The 18,910-nt window shown below is 44.5% G+C and overlaps 1 protein-coding gene across 2 annotated transcripts in view; it reads left to right on the top strand.

The window, feature by feature from the left end:
* The window catches only part of WIPF1 (WAS/WASL interacting protein family member 1), a 127,550-nt gene extending 109,219 nt beyond the window's left edge, over positions 1-18,331 (top strand). For both annotated transcript variants that reach the window (XM_056110489.1, XM_056110490.1), the window contains exons 4-8: positions 1,485-1,637; positions 5,350-6,129; positions 11,382-11,594; positions 13,868-13,981; positions 15,389-18,331. In XM_056110489.1, coding sequence (XP_055966464.1) covers positions 1,485-1,637; positions 5,350-6,129; positions 11,382-11,594; positions 13,868-13,981; positions 15,389-15,444 — 1,316 coding nt within the window. In that variant the 3' untranslated portion in view covers positions 15,445-18,331. The remainder of the gene's footprint in view (positions 1-1,484; positions 1,638-5,349; positions 6,130-11,381; positions 11,595-13,867; positions 13,982-15,388) is intronic.
* The last annotated feature ends 579 nt before the right edge of the window (positions 18,332-18,910 follow it).

Genomic DNA, 18,910 nt, shown 5'->3' with positions numbered 1-18,910 from the left:
GAGATACAGGACACCCAGTTGAGAAAATGCAGCTTCAATCTTGAATATCACCTGAACCCCTGAGCATAGAGCCAGGTGTGTGCCACTAGAAGAAGGAGAATTTAAAACAGCACATATATAAATACTAAAATAAATTTACAAATAGGTTTATTAAAACAGTTCAATTAGAGGCTGAAAAGATCATACAGCAAGTAAGGTGCTTACCTTGCATGCAGACAACCCAGATTTGATTCCCCAGCACCCTGTTTGGTTCACCTGCTTCTCAGGAGTGATCCCTGAGCACAGAGCCAGGAGTAAGTTCTGGACAGAGCCAGGAGTAAGTTCTGAGCAGTGCCAGGTGTGGTCCCCAAAGCAAAAATAAATAAATAAATACATAAATAACACATCAATCAGTCTAATGCAGAACACACCTAATAGGCATTTCTGAGGACAAATATGATTGCATTAGTGTCAGTTTTCTATAACTTTCAGAGTTATAAAATAGATCAAGATATAAGAAATAACCCAAGAGTCTAGTTAAGATTCTTAGAATTCATTCTTCTTCTCTCCTTTTTATAATTATTTCAATACAAAATCTTTCATAACTTTTGGGAAATAATTGCAAAGCAAAATCTTGATGCCAGATTGCAAAGAATGTTTTAAATGCTAAAGCTACTGTTAGACTTTATGATGTTAAAAATTGAAACCAGGGTCAGAGATGTGACTCCCGTGGTAGAATACAGGTTTGCATGTACAGGGCCCAGTTTCCAGCCCCACATGGTCCCCAACGCTCTACCACGACACAACAAAGAAATCGAAAACAGTCTAAAGGTCATGAGGTAAGTTTGTGGGCAAATTTATTACAAAATAACCATATTATACACACTGTGCAGTCCTTTAAACTTGTGTTTTCAAAGAATGTTTAATGACATGGGAAATAAAGTATAAACTGCTAAAAACTACATAGGGGCTTTCATCTTATTTTAAGACCTATATTTATTTATGTTATATGTATATGTAATATATATGAAATATATAATATATATTATGTAATGTATATATAATATGTGTATATATACATATAATGAAAGCTCACCCGAACAGTGTGTCTAAGATAGCATTTCATATTCCATGCCTCATTTGTTACTATTTCCTTTTCTCTGACCTTTCATTGTATCTTTCCTTTCCCTTGGGATTTTTCTTCCTTGAGGATCATTTTATTTGCCAAATAATAGATAGATATAGAAGAAATAGCTGATAATTCATATAGAAGCTTGCCACGTCCTCACATTCCATACCCATCCTTTCACAGAGCATTCTTTCTGGCCTCCCTGCAGGGGAGACAAGCCTAATAACCGTGCATTTTAGTGAAGTCCTCGTTGCTACTCAAAGTCTGTTTAAACCAGCTCCCACTTTTACTGTGACTGTCCACTGGAGCTGGGACCTGTGAAGTACTGGCAAGGTATCTGCATCCATGTGAAAAGATTGTTTTCTTCCTTCTACAGAGCCTAAAGGAGGCGGTGCCGGTGGTGGCGGATTTGGTGGCGGTGGTGGTGGCGGTGGTGGTGGCGGAGGTTTTGGAGGGGCCGGTCCCGGTCTGGGAGGACTGTTCCAGGCTGGAATGCCAAAGCTGAGATCCACAGCCAACCGGGATAGTGGTAAGGAGAGTTTCTTCCTTCAAAAGGGAAGACAGGGCAACGTCCAGGTGGTTTGGAGGCTGGGCATCCCCTTGAGGACTCTGCACCCCTTAGAAGGAGTGAGATTGCTTGAAATGTTCACAGAGCTTAGTAAGAGAGCCATTAAGTCGCATCTTTTTGTTTTGCTTTGCCTCTGGGCTGTGTCTGGCAGTGCTCAGGACTTGGTCACACTGGACCCAAGAGTTATTCCTGGCAGTGCTAGGGGAAGGAGATTAAACTCCAGGTCTCCTGCATCCAGAGCAGGCCCAGTCTGTTGAACTATCTCCCTGGCTTTTATTATTTATTTTTCCTTCTAATAGTATCAAAATCAGGATCCAGCAGTTCCATTGTGCACCCAACCTTTGTGCAGGGTGCTTGGGATAGAGAACTTGTCATTTTTTATACCTTGCTAAAGGGTGAGCTGGAGTGAAAGAGCAGATGGGAAAGGTCACCCCCAGGCGCTGCCTGGTGAGCAGGCAAATGCAGCTTCCTTTCAAAGGCAGCCTGACTAGCTGATAGGGCTCACCCATTGGGTGACCCACTCCACACACACTGAGGGAGCTTGTTCAGTGGCTGATCTGACCCTCATCTGAAAAGGTGTGTCTGATCTGACTCTTCTTTGAAAAGGCAGACATTCGGCATTTCAGGTCAGTGATGCTCAGTTATCCCTGATGGGAACCGGGCACTGAATCCTCCCTTACCGTCTCTGAATATCCTGGTGGAAAGAAAATTCAAGTGTGGCCATGATCAAAGCAAAGACCTCACCAGGCACCCTGGCCCTCTTCATTATCTTCTTCTTCTAAAGTTTTAGGGCCACATTTGGCAATGCTCAGAGATTACTCCTGACTTGGCACTCATAAATTACTCCTGGTGGTGCTCGGGTATAATGGGATAATGGGAAACCCAGGTCAGCAACATGCAAGGCAAATGCCTTGCCTGCTATACTGTCTCTCCAGTCCTCTGGGCCTCTTCTGACCAGAGCTTAAGAAAGCTTACAAAAGCTTGAGAAATTTCACCTAAAATGTTTTCAGGTTTTTTTTAATTTTGTTTTGTATCAGTAGAATATTGTTTCTAGTTGTAGAATCTTTTAACTTGGCCACTAGAAAAGTGAAACATTCCTAAGAAGACAAAGTCACCAAATCATCAGTTAGTGACTGTGTTAACATTCTAGGGTTAGCACTAAAAATCTAGAGACTTAATTATCATGAAAAAGTTTATCCACAAGGCTACCTTTCAGTTGATTGCTTTAAGATAGCCAAATAGATTTGAGTAGCACACAAATGCATACATTCAATATTTTAGCAAGAGGTAAGGAAATTTAGCCAAACAGTACTGGAAGTAAAATAAGAAGATAAGAATGGAATTGAAGTTTATGTACAAAACAATGTTCCAGGTTTAAACGCGCCCTGTTAGTACTATCCACATGATGGATACCATTCACTTAATGGTTCTGTGGATCATAACCTTGCCTTTAATAACAACTTGGTAGATAAAAATTTAAGTTGATAAGATAGAAATGTACCACAGGTCTAGGAAATACACTTTCCCCCAATACTGAAGTCAAAATTATCTCTAGTTCATTCATGTCTCTTCACTGAGTCAATCTGCTCAGCGTCTCGGTGCACCTCAGATATAATTGAACCCCATCTTCTTCTCTCTCTAAGCTCTATAAACCCTACCCTGTGGGTCATCTGATTCCCTTTGCTGCTGTCCCCCCACCCCCACCCCACGCTCACTGAGCCCTAGACACTCGGGCCTCAGTTCTCATTAGAAGTTCATTCCCCCAGCAGGGCCTAGTGACCCATTTTCTGAACTCCATCTTCACCTTCCTATAGGACTCTCACCCTTCCAGAGTGACCGCATCAGGAGAATGGCCCAACCCCGATCCAGCCTCACCACTCCAAGCCTTTTCAGCCCAACAGTGCACTACTGTTTCTTTATACTGCTCTCCCCAGACTGGCAATACTTAAAACTGATGTGTTGATAGTTCATCTTCTCACAGAGTAAACTATGAGAGAACAGTACCTGTTTGCTGCTCTGTGTCTAGTATCTAACATCGCTGCTGGCACAGAGCAAATGTTTAAAACTCTCAGGTACAGTAGGGCTATATGCACACCCCTGTGGATATCTGTCACCAGGATATTCCAAGGGGGCTACAGGTGAAAAATTACACAAATAGGGGCTATAGAAAAAGAATAGGGGGCCCACCAGTAAGGTGGCAAGTGGGGTGAAGGCAAACATAGTGGGGTGAAGTAAACATAGGAAGGGAGACATGATTGGGGAAAAAAGCTGAGAAAAACTGGGGTACTGATCAAGGAGGTAACTAAAAAGTCTAGAGCACGTGACTGGCATGTATATGAGACCGAGACCCAAGTTTGATCTCCAGCAACATAAGGCCTTCTGAGCATTACCTGGGTAGACCTAGTGGTCCCCAGTAACATTGGGCCCAAGTTTTTGTGCCCCCTTATCAAGCCTGGCATTGAACAGTCCAGTTGGCTGAATATTTTTGGAAGTGACCCACAAATATCCTGGGCATTGCTTGAGAGGCCCTCTCTCCTCCCCAATAGCCCCCCCTTAAAAAATGGAAATAAATATCCAGTATCTTAATGAGCTCATGCCAGAAATGGTAGACATTGTTAAGCTAATCCTTATTTTGATTTTATCTTTTAAGGTAGTTCTTTTTCTTTGGGAAGAGGGGATTGGACCATACCTGGCGGTGCTCTGGTCTTACTCCTAGCTCTGCACACAGGAATCATTCCTGGTGGCACTCGGGGGACCATATGAAGTGTCAGGGATTGAGTCTCGGTAGGCTGGGTGCAAGACAAATGCCTTACCCTCTGGACTGCCATTGCAGTCTTGAGAATTACCTTGAGTTGCTAGAGTTTGATTTGAGTTTTTCTGTCCCCCTTTCCATGATTGTCTTTCTCGAACCAGAGCAGTTTCATGTAAGCTCTTTAGTTAGGTTCTGTCCTTACACTATCTAAACTGACCCAGGAAAGAAGAAAGTTGGGAAACTGCCTTGTTCTTCCTTAGTTAAGACCATCCATAGGCATTGGCTCTTTCCATTGAACTGGGACCATTGTTTTCTCCTTTGTTAGCTCTTTCTTATCACAGCTCTTCCATCAGTTTCTCACCTTCCCTGGGGAGCATCTCTTCAAAGGGCCCTCCAAGGCCCCTTCACAAATACGGAGATTTGTGTGGGAATACTAATTTTTTTTTCCTCCTAAAATGGCTAAATTATTTTTTCAAATTCCAGAGGTCAAGAATAGGGGCACAAGAATTAGGGCAAGAAAAGGGAGGAAAGAGAGGGTCGAGAATAGGAGCAAGGAGCCAGTAGAAACCCTTAAGTCCTGTCCTCACTCTGCTCTCGTCCGCATCAATAATGAGGAAACCCCTCCTCAAAACTCTAGCCAACTTCTCCCTAGTCCCTACCCCTACAGAACATTCAGTGACAGCTCCAAAATCCTGTGCTAGCCATTAGGGCGTGGGGCATGGAGGTGATCAGCAAGCTGGGATCCAGGCAGCGATCAGAGAACAGGGATCAGGGGCTGGGATCCGAGACGGAGCACCCCGGCGGCGTCCTGGATAGAAATTCCGGTGGCCAGTGTTGGGCGCGGCCAGGACAGCGGCCCGGGGCGGGAACGGCCTCCTTGCTCCGCATCTCCTAACTTGAATGTCCCTCTCTGTCCTCCAGATGCTGGGGGAACCCGGCCGCCCGTGCTGCCGCCCGGAGGAAGAGCCACGTCGGCCAAACCATTCTCCCCGCCCAGTGGCCCCGGGAGGTTCCCGGTGCCCGGGGCCCCCGGGGGTCACCGCAGCGGCCCGCCCGAGCTGCAGAGGAGCCGGATGCCACCCCCTCGGCCCGATTTGGGCTCCAAGCCCGACAGCGCGCCCCCTCCAGTCCCCAGCACGCCACGCCCCATCCAGTCCAGCCTACACAACCGGGGGTCCCCGCCCGTGCCCGGGGCTCCCCGGCAGCCCGGCCCTGGGCCAACGCCGCCGCCTTTCCCCGGCCACCGAGGCGCCGCTTTCGGGGGAGCCTCGGTGCGGCAGTCGCCGTCGGGCGCCCCCTCCCCTTTCTCCAACAGGCCGCCCCTGCCCCCGACCCCGGGCCGGGCCCTGGACGACAAGCCCCCGCCGCCGCCGCCCCCGGTGGGCAACAGGCCGGCCCTGCACCGCGAGGCGGTGCCGCCGCCGCCGCCGCAGAACAGCAAACCCCCGGTGCCCAGCACCCCCCGGCCCGTCCCCGGCCCCGCCGCGCAGGCCCCCCCGCCGCCGCCGCCCAGCCGACCGGGACCCCCGCCCCTGCCCCCCGGCCCGGGCGGCGCCGACGAGATCCCGCGGCTCCCGCAGCGGAACCTGTCGCTCACCTCGGCCCCGGCCCCCGGCCCCTCTGCGGGACGCTCGGGCCCGCTGCCGCCCCCGCCCACCGAAAGGCCCCCGCCGCCGGTGCGGGACCCCCCCGGCAGGTCAGGTATGTGCAGATGCTGGGTGAGTGGTCTCCCCCCACAAACCCGGACCGCCCTGAGCATCTTACTGCGTGTGTTGCTCCGAACTTAAGAAAATTGGGGGGTGCTGGGAGGGGAGGAAGCGGGCCCGAGTCTGGTGGGCTCGGTCTTCCCCTTGCACCGAGCTGACCCGGGTCTGTTCCTGGTACCCCATTCGGATGGTCCTGGAGCCCCGCGGGGAATGGATCCCTGAGCGCAGAGCTGGGAGCGTGCACCCTCCAATCAAAACCCGAAGAAAACTTTTGATACTTTTGGGGGTTAGGAGGGGAGGGTACTTAACACCAGATGGCACCTCTTGGCCTCCTGGAAACCTCCCAAGAATAGGAGAGGCGGGTCGGGCGGGTGGGGGTGGCGGAGACCGCTGTCTGTTTCAGAACGGAGGAAGACAGGAACCAATCAAGTGAGATGAGGGCAGGCAACTTACTAAGACTTTCTGTCATCTTCCATTTCCTTCTCTTTTTTTCTCTGCCTATTTTAAAATGTTTTATTTTATTAAAGCACCGTGATATACAAAGATATTAATAGTTGAGTTTTAGACATAGCGTGTTGCAGCACCAGTCACTCTACCAGGGTTATCTTCCATTTCTAAGGTGACTCCGCCCTAAATTCCCATCTTTGAAGGGCTCATTGTCCCTAAATGAGGGCACCGATTCAGGAGCTAATGAGCCCCTCTGTACTTTGTTTCTTCCATATAGCCTTAAGGTGTTTTCTTTCTTTCTTTCTTTCTTTCTTTCTTTCTTTCTTTCATGTTCATGAAAGATAATTGTTAAGAATCCATTTGGCTGATTCTTGCCTTCTCTGGTGCAGAGACCCCTTAGAGAATCAGATAAAGATAGAGTCTTCTCTCCTTAAGATACTCAAAGGAGAGATAGCGTCAATTGCTGGAACTCAATTCAAGAATGCCATTCAAGCATGAGTTCAATCTCTGGGAGCCTGTCCCGTCCCTACCCCCATGTACCAGTAGGTGTAGCCTGAGTGGTCCCCAGTGCTGCACCCAGGCAACACCACATTGTCAACCGTGCATTAAACTTTTGGTTGCCAAATGTTGCTTAGTTACCCCAGGATCTCAGGCACTGCTTGGAAGCTACCACCCAAAAGATTCAAAACCTTCCTGCTGTTCTGTGGATGGAAGAACCTGCTGACCCAGAGCAGGACGCCTTCCCCTCTGACCATCTAGCTGGATCCACGGGTGGGAATCTGGACTGTGAGAACTCTCAACCTAAAATATCATGGGACTGCTATAACGAGCACTGTCTGTTTCACAGTGACAATTCATACATTCAGCAGAGGCCTCTGTGTTTTAGATTTTAACCTTATCAGACCAGATGTCTGGAATTGGGCAATTGTCTTAAGACAAGTGAATTGACTCTCATCCTGTGACCCTAAGAATCGAATGAACAGAACTCTTTTAACCAGTGGTTTTTAGTTACCCAACCACAGATGGGGTGAGGTGGGGATGGGCATGCTGGAGGTTGGGGGGCTGTCCAGGCAGCAGAAATTTCTTGCTGATCCTGGAAAGTTGGGGGTATTTTCTGGACAGTGGTTTTCTATTTTGGAGGGTGGGGGACAGTTGTTTTCAACTGCCAGTCTACAGCAATTGTGAAAAAGGTTGAAAACCACTGCTTGGATTTATTCATTTTTTTAGATTGGGAGGACACACTCAGAGATGCTTAGGGCTTACTCCTGGTTCTGTGCTCAGGGATCATTCCCATGTTGAGACCATATGTGGTCCCAGGGGAGCAAACCCATTGTGCAAACCCATTGCTTTTAAATCAAAGTTCTCAAACCTGATCACATACTGGAATCATCTGGGTGGTTGTTTCTGTTTGTTACAGTAGTGTTGATGTTTATGCTTTAGTCCGACATTGTGACTGTACTAAATCTGCCCAATTACTGTACAGAAGTCCCTTCTGCTCCACCCCATTCTTCTCACTGGGAGACTTTTGAAAATCAGGAGTGATTTTCAAAACATGTTGGTTCCTCCCCCAACACTTATGCTGCCCTTGGCTTGCACTGCCGATGGGGTGCAAGGATATTCAGAAGCTCCCCAGTGGTTATAATGTAAAGTAATGTAGAGAACCACCCCAAAGCACTCTTCCATGGACAGTTGGCACAAACAGGAAAGCTATTAGTTGAGTCAGTTCTATTCCTGGACATAGTGGCATTTTATAGGAATTTTTTAATAAAGAAATGAGAACAGGTCATTGGATGAATAAAATGCAATTTTTTTTCAAACTTGATGGGTTTTCTCAGTCTGCCTCCACCCTCCAAAGTGGTTGAAGAACTGTTTGCATGTTTCTACCAAATGAATGAATCAGCAAATTCAACTTTCCCCCAAATCATGTAGGCAGGGACATTAAATTTCACATTTATTGTTTAATTGATGCTTTATGCCATGCTTATTTATTATAGAAAAGTATGCCCTAGAAAAGTATAAATACCCAGGAAAGATCATTGATAACATTTTTCAGTCTTTTGAAATATACATGTATACACACACATATAATGTACAAAAGCAACATTACTACATATTTTCTATGGTAATTTGTGGTTCTTGTAATGTTATCTCCTTAACAGTTTTTGATGTGATTATTCTTTTAGAAGCTGACTTTTTTTTTTTTTTTGCTTGGGGGCCTCCTAAGAGGTACTCTTGCGGTCTCAGAGTACCACCAGCAATTCTCAGCTGGCTGAGTCATCCATTCAATACAAGGGCCAGTGGATGCAATGCAGTTCTAGGGCTATCTCTTTGCCTCCAGACAGTGTTTGGGGCTCTTGGTGGTACTCTGGACTGCCTGGTGCAGGGTAGTGAACCCAAATACCTAGCATGTGACCTAACTTCTGTACTATCTCTTGGCCCCTAGAAGCTGAGTTTCAATGACCAAATAATATTCTGTCCTACCAAGATCTCTTGATTTATGTATTCCCTCACTTGCTCATAAGAGCCATCTCAGATTTTTACTGTTGCTGATGTGCAAGGTATATATTTTTGTAGCTCAATATTTATACACATCTCTTTGTGTTTCCTTTGGATGAATCCCTGAAATAGTAATTTCTCAACTAATAGGTTTACAGTTATAAGCTATGAGTCTCATATATACCACAAATCAACTTCTAGGAAATTTCCACCAATTCTCACTCCCACAGGACAGGGAACAGAGGTAATCAGGTGCATCAGTGTTTTGAGACATGACTTGACTTCATTGTTATGGATCAGTTCCTGGCTCTGATGCTCCTTAACCCCCTGACTTGGGTCTCATACCCACCAACATCTCTTGACTATTGCTTCTGTCCTTCCCCCTTTCAATGTTATCGCAAAGATGTAGCAAGGCAAGTGTATATGGAGGTTTTTCTTCTTTCCCGGTATGTAATAACAATCAGCAAATGACCATTTTTATTTTTGTGCCACCCAAAATAGAAACCTCTTCTCTTTCTATTAGGCTTGACTACATTTGGAGAAGGCTGGTGAGTTAGAGGAAAAAGAATCAGCTAAATTATGTTTCCCAGTCTCTTTTTAGAAGTCTTATTTCCCTTTAGTCACAGTTGTGGGGTGGTGTTACCAAGGAGGTGAAATCCATAGTGTATGAGGTCGATGTCCCTGCAGTCAGTCTACTTCTGTCGACTGGGACTCCAGTAATGACACTCAGAGGGCTACTGAATAAACCTTACAGTAAGGAACAGACAGCCGGCAACTCCAGGGAAACCAGCCAGAACTCAGCACCTCTCCTCCTTTGGAATCTTAGCCCTTTGTTCCAGGCAGGGATCACTGCAGTATGCTGCTTGTACTCACTTAAAATGCTGGTCTTTCTGGACCAGCCAGAAAGATAGACAGGGTTAAGGCCTATGTTTTGCATCCCTCTATCCCTTAAATTTCTGACACCACATATTCTCCTGCAAGTACTACCAGGAGCGATCCTTGAGCCCCAAGCTAGGAATAGCTCCTCATCACCCTTCGCTCCAGAACTGCTGAGTGTGATCCCTATAATAAAATAAAGTCAGCATGCAAATAGAGCTCATTGCTTAAGAGCAGGAAGAGCTACTAAGATTATTTTTATTTACAGGAGGGATGTCATGTCCCCTTCCCTTTTTTTCCTTTGTTAAATTTACTCATGGCCCAAATCACCTCTACCTGGGGACAAACAAGATGCTGCTAAACTTTAAAAAAAAATACGTATGGTCCAGAGTGAATATAAAAGTTAATGGAAACCTGAAAATCAAAGATAGTTTTATTGTGTATTCTTTGAAAAATAAATTTATTTTGGATTATATCCCAGGACCTGAAAACTCTCTGGTTCTAATACCACAGATTTTTAAAAAGTGGTTTCAAGTCTTTCTGTAGGACATTTCTTTTCCTTTTGACTCATTCTTTCTGTGGGAAGGGGGCCCTGACTCATTTTGTAGACAGGAAATCAAGCCCACAGGCCGCTGCAAGCAGACACAGTGAGAAACTGTCAGCCCTTCTCAGCCCGCCTCCCCAAAGAGGAAGAACTAGGAGGAAACTTCTACTAGTCTCACATTGGCTTTCTGGATGCCACTTCTGCCTGGAAACATGAGTTTCACAAAAGCATCATTGTGGAACTCGCAAGAAGACCGCACTTTTAAAGAAACTAGTGCTTCCAGAGACTCAGAATAATTTTTTGACAATCTATTTTTTAAAAAAAGAAAATTTCTTTGAAAAACAGCATTGATTTAACAGATCATGTCACAATCATAGTTCAATAATCTCATATTTCAGAACCATAAAAAGGCCCTCCCGTTGATCGTCGATTTGCTCGAGCGGGCCCAGTAACGTCTCCATTGGAGACTTTGTTGTTACTGTGTCTGGCATATCGAATACTCTCGGTAGCTTGCCAGGCTCTCCGAGAGGGGCGGAGGAATCGAACTCGGGTTGGCCATGTTGGCCGCTTGTAAGGCGAACGCCCTACCGCTGTGCTATCGCTCCAGCATATCGTGGTTAGCATGAGCAGATCCTCAGTCTATCTTCTCCAGCCTCAGTCCTAATTCAGAGACCAAACAGCCATTGAGCTGTTTCACAGGTGTGCTCCTCTATGTGCTCATTTCACAGGTGTTCAAGTTCACATCTGCTTCTCTGGGCTGATATGCACTTGCTCATTGCTCAGTGTGATCTCCCAGAAAGTCTCCGCCATGTCTCCATGTTTTCTGTGACAGGCAGGCGGGGTTCAAGGCATGGAACTGAGTATTGTCTTTCCTTTTACTCCAGGTCCTCTCCCTCCGCCACCTCCAATAAACAGAAATGGCAGTGCCTCCCGGGCCCTGCCTGCCACCCCGCAGTTGCCATCTAGGAGTGTAGTAGATGGTCCCCGGAGTGGACCCAGGCCACCTCTGCCTCCTGACAGGCCTGGCACTGGGGTACCTCCACCACCTCCACCATCAACATCAATTCGAAATGGCTTTCAAGACTCTTCATGTGAAGGTAAGAAATGGTCCCAGCTTCTTGGAAACATTGGCAGGCCAGAGAGCAGCCAGAGAGAGGATGTGCGTGTGTGTGTGTGTGTGTGTGTGTGTGTGTGTGTGTGTGTGGTGTGATTTCATTTACATTTCTCATTTGTTAAACCTTCATTATTACCTCACAGAACTGCATGTTCCATATAACTATGACAGTGCCCACCTCAATTTCAGCCTGAAGTGACAGTTCCCACTACTTCCATTCCCCAGAAAATAGCAAAGTAAATATAGGCCTCATTTTCTTCTGAGTTCCATTGTTTGAGTCTCCTTTTTTTCCTTCTAGCTTTATTTAAATATCATGGTTTTTACAAAATTGTTCATAAAACAGTTGTTTGGGGCATTCAGTGTTCCAACACCAGTTTCACCATCATTGTCCCCTCCACCATTATCCTCAGTTTCTCACCTACCCCACAAGCTTGCCCCCTTGGCAGACATAAAGTAATTTATTTTAAAATTGCTTATTACAACAGAAAAGTAAGTGGAATTAACAAGATAGTTCAGTAAAATAAAAATTGTGAAAATTATTATATCTCACAATGTTGTTATTAAAGTCATTGTCTGAGGATTTATTGAGCTGTTGTTGCTAGTTGAGCCTTCTGTGTAATTGTTTTTGTTTACTGAGCTTAGTGAGCTTCTATGCTACTTTCCCATCTGATTTGCTGTGCTCCTATTAGGCTGTTAGTTTTGTGGAATTTGGAGGTGTTTCACAGCCGCATATGTGGCCACATGCTCCTAGCACCCTAGGGCCTGTGGAACTGGGATAATTCTCAGTCCACCCCTATCCTGAGAAGGCTTCCTGAAGACTGGTCTACCTATGACTTTCGTTGGCTTGGAATCTCTTGAGATTTTAGTCATGAAGCTGTGAAACTGGACTGTTTGCTGTTGGAGTCTCATTTGATGAATTGGCCAGTCATTGCAGAATTCTTTGAGGAGTCATGTTTGTCACTGGCTGCCCTTAATCCACTGTTCTAAAAAGTTTTCTTGGAGCATTGGCCATAGAGGCAGGCTGGGGAAGAGGAAGAGGGGTGATGGGAAGGAATCTGTGAACACTGGCACAGGGAAATGTACACTGGTGGAGGGATGAGTGTTGGAACACTCTATAACTGAAACCTAATCATGAACAGCTTTGTAAGGGTCTATCTCAAGTGATTCAATTAAAGAAGTAAAATAAAATTAAAAATTGGTGGGGGGCGCGTCATAGCAATAGTACAGCTAATAGGGCACTTGCCCTGTACTTAAGTAACCCAGGCTCTATCTCCTGTACCTCGTATGATCCCCCAAGTCATCCAGGAGTGATTCATGAATGCAGAATCAAGAGTAAGTCCTTAGTACCACTGGTATGGCCCCAAAACAAAAAATAAATAAATAAAAATTGCTGAGCTGAAGAAATAGTACAGTGGGTAAGATGCTTGTGTTGCACATAGCCAACTCAATTTCAATTCCCAGAATCCTATATGGTTCCCTGAGCCCTCCAGAAGTTATCCCTGAGCACAGAACCAGGAGTAAGTCCTGAACACAGCTAGATGTGGTCCCCAAACAAACAAACACAAAAACAAATAAAGGGCTAGAACAATAGTACAGGGCTGACCCAGGTTGATCTCTGAAGCCCCATATAACCCACCCCCCCACTCAGCCAAGAGTAAGTCCTGAACTCTGCTGGGTGTGACCCCAAAGCAAACATAAAAACACCCCTCATTTTAGCAGCCCATCTTGTTTGGGGCTGGAGTACAGCAGGTGGGGCACACGACCAAACCAGGTTCAATTCCCAGCATCGCTTATGGTCCCCTGAGCACTGCTAGGAGTAATTCCTGAGTGTAGAGCCAGGAGTAACTCCTGAGCACCGCTGGATATGGCCCCAAAACAAAAAATAAATTAATAAGATTTGCTTTGGCTGAGGCCTAATAGCTAGAAAGTAACTATCCTCTCTCTTGCCATTGGGGGTCCCCATTATTTTTGGTCCACTGTGTGGAGAAAATGTCTCAAACCTTAGCCTACAATTTGAAGCAGGACTAGCTGTATCCTGATCACTTGAGGGAGAATCCTGGGGTCTGTCTCAGGTTTGCCATGCAGACTGTGTGTTTCATCCATGAGTAATTGGAGCCTTGATGGCACGGCCAGCTTTGCTCTAAGGTTATAGCTATAAGACTAGATATGATCTCTGCTGTCTTCTCTGTTCCATTCTGTCCCTTTTGTGCCTCGAATTTATTGTCCCTGAAGATCCTGTTTGTTTCTGTCCCTCAGATGAGTGGGAAAGCAGATTCTACTTCCACCCGATTTCTGATTTGCCACCTCCAGAGCCATATGTGCCAACGACCAAGAGTTATCCCAGTAAATTGGCAAGAACTGAAAGCCGGAGTGAGTATTTCTGCAGGGGCTCTTGGTGGTCATATTTGAATGGCCTGGGTGATCCAACTGAGGGTTCTATACGAATCTACCTGACTCTGGAGTACAGATGAGAACTCCTCCTAGAATCCCCTAAATTCTAGCAAAGTTTCAATATACCCACAGTGATGAAAAATCAGCTCTCACCATATATGCTAATCTCTAACTTCCATATTCCCTGAATATAAGAAGCAATTGAGATATGTAAAAATCTAATTACTGCCTATACATGGTAACACCGAGGCAGATATTTCTCAGTTATATCTGGCATATGTTATCTGTCAAGTTTTGAATACTTCTCTTTCTTCCACTCACTCATATGAAAGTATTGAAGTATTGTTTCCATTAGACTATTGTTTTCTAGTTGAACCTGTCTATAAAGAAAATACTTGCAACAAAAGATTGCAACTGATTCCTAATGAAAAGAGCCTGGAAGGTGGCTTGGTGCTTTAAAATTCTTGACCACAAATGCACAGCAAGTGCAAATCAAACTGTTGTGCTACCCACAAGTGCAGAAGGGATCCTCACAGCTCTTAAAAGATTGCTGGCAAGACAGGGCTTGGAAGATGACCTGATGACTTAGAGAGTGCCCGGGGCAAGTGGAAGGTCCTGAGCTTAATCCCTAGCACCTTGCTTGCAGTTACACAACCCTGACGACCTCATGGTGAGCCACTGTGAGGAAAAATAATAATTTTTAAAAAGAAAAAGAATGACTTTGAAAGATGTGCAAACAAACTAATGCCTGTCCAAAATGATCCTAAACACTCCATAGAGGTCCCTGGCAAGGGGAATTTAGAAGAAGAATGCCTTTGAAAAAAACATTCACACTCTATGATCCTCTTTGGAGATGATAAAAAGGGGACTATTAATAACGTAGAAATCAGGGCTAGAGAGATAGTACTGTTGAATGTCCCTGAGACCCACTAGGAGCAATCCCTGAGCACTGCCAAGAGAATCTCTGCACAAAGAGCCAGGAGTAAGCCCTGAGCACACCAGAAGTATACACACACAAAAACTTACTGGTTCATACCTCGGAGTGGTGCAGGCAAGGCTAAATTCTTTGTGTTTGTTCAGTGATATTTTCTAAAACTGGAACAAACATATGCGATTGTTTAAACTTCATTTTGTGTAGGTGCTGCGGTAGGAGGGGATGCAGCGATGGGCCCACCTCCTTTCCCCTTGTTTGTTCCAGCGTGCCCTGCCTCTTCCCTTTATATCTGTCCTCTTGCCATTTACACATGCCATTTATCATGTTGGCCCAAGAGGGGGGTGGGGGTGGGGGTGGGGGACAGTTGTGAGTACCTTGGCAACCATCCTTGAGTTTCTATTGTGAGAACATCATTTTCTAACCAAAATTTATATTTGCCTATTTTTCCCAAGGTGGATCCAACCGAAGAGAAAGGGGTGCCCCGCCTCTTCCTCCCATCCCCAGGTGATCTTTGCCGGTTCTTCGCCACAGGAACCCGGAGGCAACTTCTGTTGTTGTCCTCTAGGAGTTGCATACCTTGTCTTCACTTGTCCCCAGCAGACTGGCTGCCAGGAAGAAGGGAGGGTGATGTGGCAGCACGCATGTGCGCTATGGAATCCAGTTAAGAAGTGCACCTCGCTTTTATGTTGTGTATATCTACAAAGCTATTGCTTGCTCAGCTGCAGCCCAGGCTGTTGGCTGCTGCTTGGGGTGGATAGGCTTTTGTGAGCTGAGATGTCTCAGCTTCCCACCCGCCAAATTCACGTGTCCACTGCTTATTTCCTGCAGACTATAATGATTAAAGTTCCCGATGACTGTTTTTTCCCCATGTCTTTTTTTCCTTTCTTTCTTTCTTTTTTTTTATGTATATGCTTGGCTTTCCATCTGTTTCCATGAACCAGAGACCACCTAAGCAGGGTGCTGAGCCAGGGCTCACAGGAAACATTCACAATTGCAGGACGCCCCGCTAACAAACAAAGACAGTTTGAGACCGGCTTTAGGACAGAGCTGTCTAAAAAAAAATTGTGAGCCATATTGACAGTTTAAAAATCCTAGCAGCCACATTAAAAAGGGAAAAGAAATAGGTGAAATTAATATGTAGTAGATGTTGTCTGAAAGAGTACTGTTTCAACCTGTAATCACTATAGCAATTATTCATGAGGGGTTGTTTTTCCCCCTTTTATTTTTTGGAGGATTTGAAGTCCTCAGAACCCAGTGTGTAATGAACACTCAGAGGACTCAGTCACATTGCAAATGCTCAGTAGCCACATGTGGCCAGGGCTACTCTATTGGACAGTACAGGTCTGAGACAGAGGCTAGTGTCCGTGCTGTTTGAAAAGAACGGGAAAGGCAAGACGAGCTTCAGCAATTCAAGAAAATAAGAGTAGGTAGTATGCAGCACCTTAACCGGCAGACAGCTTGATCTATGATTTTACTCCCTTTTCCCTTCCCTCCATCTCCTCTCTCCAAGTGTTGTTCTGCAGGACCCAGGATGGAAACAGATCAGCTAGTTTTTTTTTATTCCACCCAAGACCTGAATGGCTCCGAGCCTGAGCCAGGCACCCTCTGGCTCTGTCCTTGTCAGCCGGTCTCCGAGGTGCACGTTTAAAGCAGCTGCTTTCTGCTCCCGCCTGGATGGCTCTTCAGGGCAGGGATGGGAGCTCATCCATTCCCAGTGTTGTGGGGAACCAATGTCTGGGAAAGGCAGCAAATCTGAAATGTCTTTGTAGAATGTCTTTGCCGTGGATCTATGCAAACAAAGCTCTGCTAACGGACCAGAGAGAAGAGCAGCCTTGCCTTTTGAAATACGATTTTGTTTACAAAACTTTATTGGGACTTTTAAATCTAGCTGTAGAGTTGGGAAAAAAATATTCCCTTTAGATGTTTTATACAACAGATGATGTTTAAAACTACCATGAGGCCTTTCCCCCCAGCACCCCCCTTCCCCGCCTTAAAAGCACCAACCACATATGTAAATCTAAAGTTTGTATCATGGGTTCAGCAGATTGTTCATATATTACTGGGAGATACTAACCAGAAATAAATCCAAAGAAAAATTGGAGCAGAACATTCCTATTTATAGAATAAGTCATTGTTTTATTTCTGTAAAAGCAAAAAGAACTTGGAGTTCAAATGAATGGAATGGCTAATAAATTATAAAGTGACTGTTTTCAATAGATTGTATTTTTCTATCTTTCCTTGCCAAAGTCCTGGACTTAGAAATATTTTAGAGAACTTGGAGAGAAAGAATCCTTCTCTCCTCTACCATTCATCTATCTTTAATACCATCACTTGGGAAAGTGACTCTACTGAAACAGGAAAAAAAGAAATATGAGGTGTAACAGTTTGACAAACTATTTCCCAAAAAAATATTAAGCCCTAATATTTTGGTATCAGTATTTTGGATTCTTTGATCAGATAGAGTTTGTTCAGAAACATCCCCATGGAAAAGCCATTTGACCCACTGCAGAAAAGATGGCATTTAATCTTTCTGCTATATAGCAAAATCGAACCCAAAACAAGTGGGTCTGAAATTTTAAGGGGTGGTGTGAAAGGATCAATTCCGCTATGTGTCCCTACAATTTTGTAGGTACCATTGTAAAGTTTGAAGTATGGTCATACCTCCCAATTGCTACTTATTCAGAAGAGGGATGTTTTAGAATTTATTCAAAAGATGCTTAAATGAATATTTCATTAATAAATCATACACTGTGAAGGCTAGTAACTAATTGTATCCAAAACTTTAAGTAAGTTCTATTCTAAGATTGTCAGCTAAGGCAAATCACAGAAATGAGTATTTTTTCTTCCCTAAAATTTTGAGCTCTCAAGTGTTTTTCCCATAAAATTTCAGATAAATGTATTCAACATGCAATACAGTGTTTTAACATTCACATATCATTTTATATTGAAATGTATTACAGTATTAAAATTCAGTGTTTTATATTTATTTCACTGTGCATTTTATTTAGCAAACGCTGAAAAAAGTTTAATCAAATGGTGCCTTACTTGTGATTTGAAAGAAATAAATCTTTTTTTATGTGTAAGTAGCAGATGATTTGCATATTTGTAAAAACTTTTAGGCATTCCTATTTTAACTTGTACTATCAATTTTTTATGTTAATAACAAGAATGAAATAATTGCTTAAAGCATTCCAATTTTTTTGAAATTAAGTTTTCCCTGGTTTTAGTTAGTAAAGGAAGGAAGACAGGTTTTTCATACCAGTGCACTATGTAAACATGCACATTTTGGTATCTTCTGCCATGTGGGATAGTTTAAATGGTGGGGTAGTGTCTACCCTAGAGAGCTCTGTCTTTGTAAGTTAGCCAGACAATAAATAAAACCAGAATGATATGCATGTCAAATGGTGGCTTTTATTTAAAATTGTCTATATAAATATAAACACAAAAGTAAACCTCTGCTTTCTGATCATCTGGTAAAGAACACCCTGCCCCCATCACACACACACACAAAAGTAAAAAAAGGTGTATCTAAATATTCATCACATCTATTTTTCTAATTCCTTGGGGTTTTTTCCCCATGAAAAAACAAAACTTAATCAAAATCTGTCTACTTGAGGCAGATGCTTCTGATCCAGGTAAGGAAAGTGGGGGAAGCAATGGAAGATGGGATTACAGATTCTGGCATTGTTTATTTTCTTTTTTCAAGGCACTTAGTAACTGGCACCACCAGTGGTATGAGACAAATATGTATTCCCAGTTAACTGCAAGCAAACTGACAGAAGAGTAATTACTGGTACACTTTTTGACAAAGGGCCAGCAGCAAGGGGAATAAAATCCATATCAGGAAAAGCAAAGTCCCCTGGAGAACAGAGTATTCCTCAACCTTCAGTTCTGGTTTCCTTCCGAGGCTACCAGTTGGCCCTCTCATCTTATGCTGTGAGCCCCATTTTCACAACTTTCACCTATGGCACTCC

The sequence above is a fragment of the Sorex fumeus genome, unplaced genomic scaffold (genome assembly GCF_029834395.1).
Source record: "Sorex fumeus unplaced genomic scaffold, SorFum_2.1 ptg000009l, whole genome shotgun sequence".
Classification (NCBI taxonomy): Eukaryota; Metazoa; Chordata; class Mammalia; order Eulipotyphla; family Soricidae; genus Sorex; species Sorex fumeus.
This window is presented reverse-complemented; position numbering and strand designations above follow the sequence as displayed.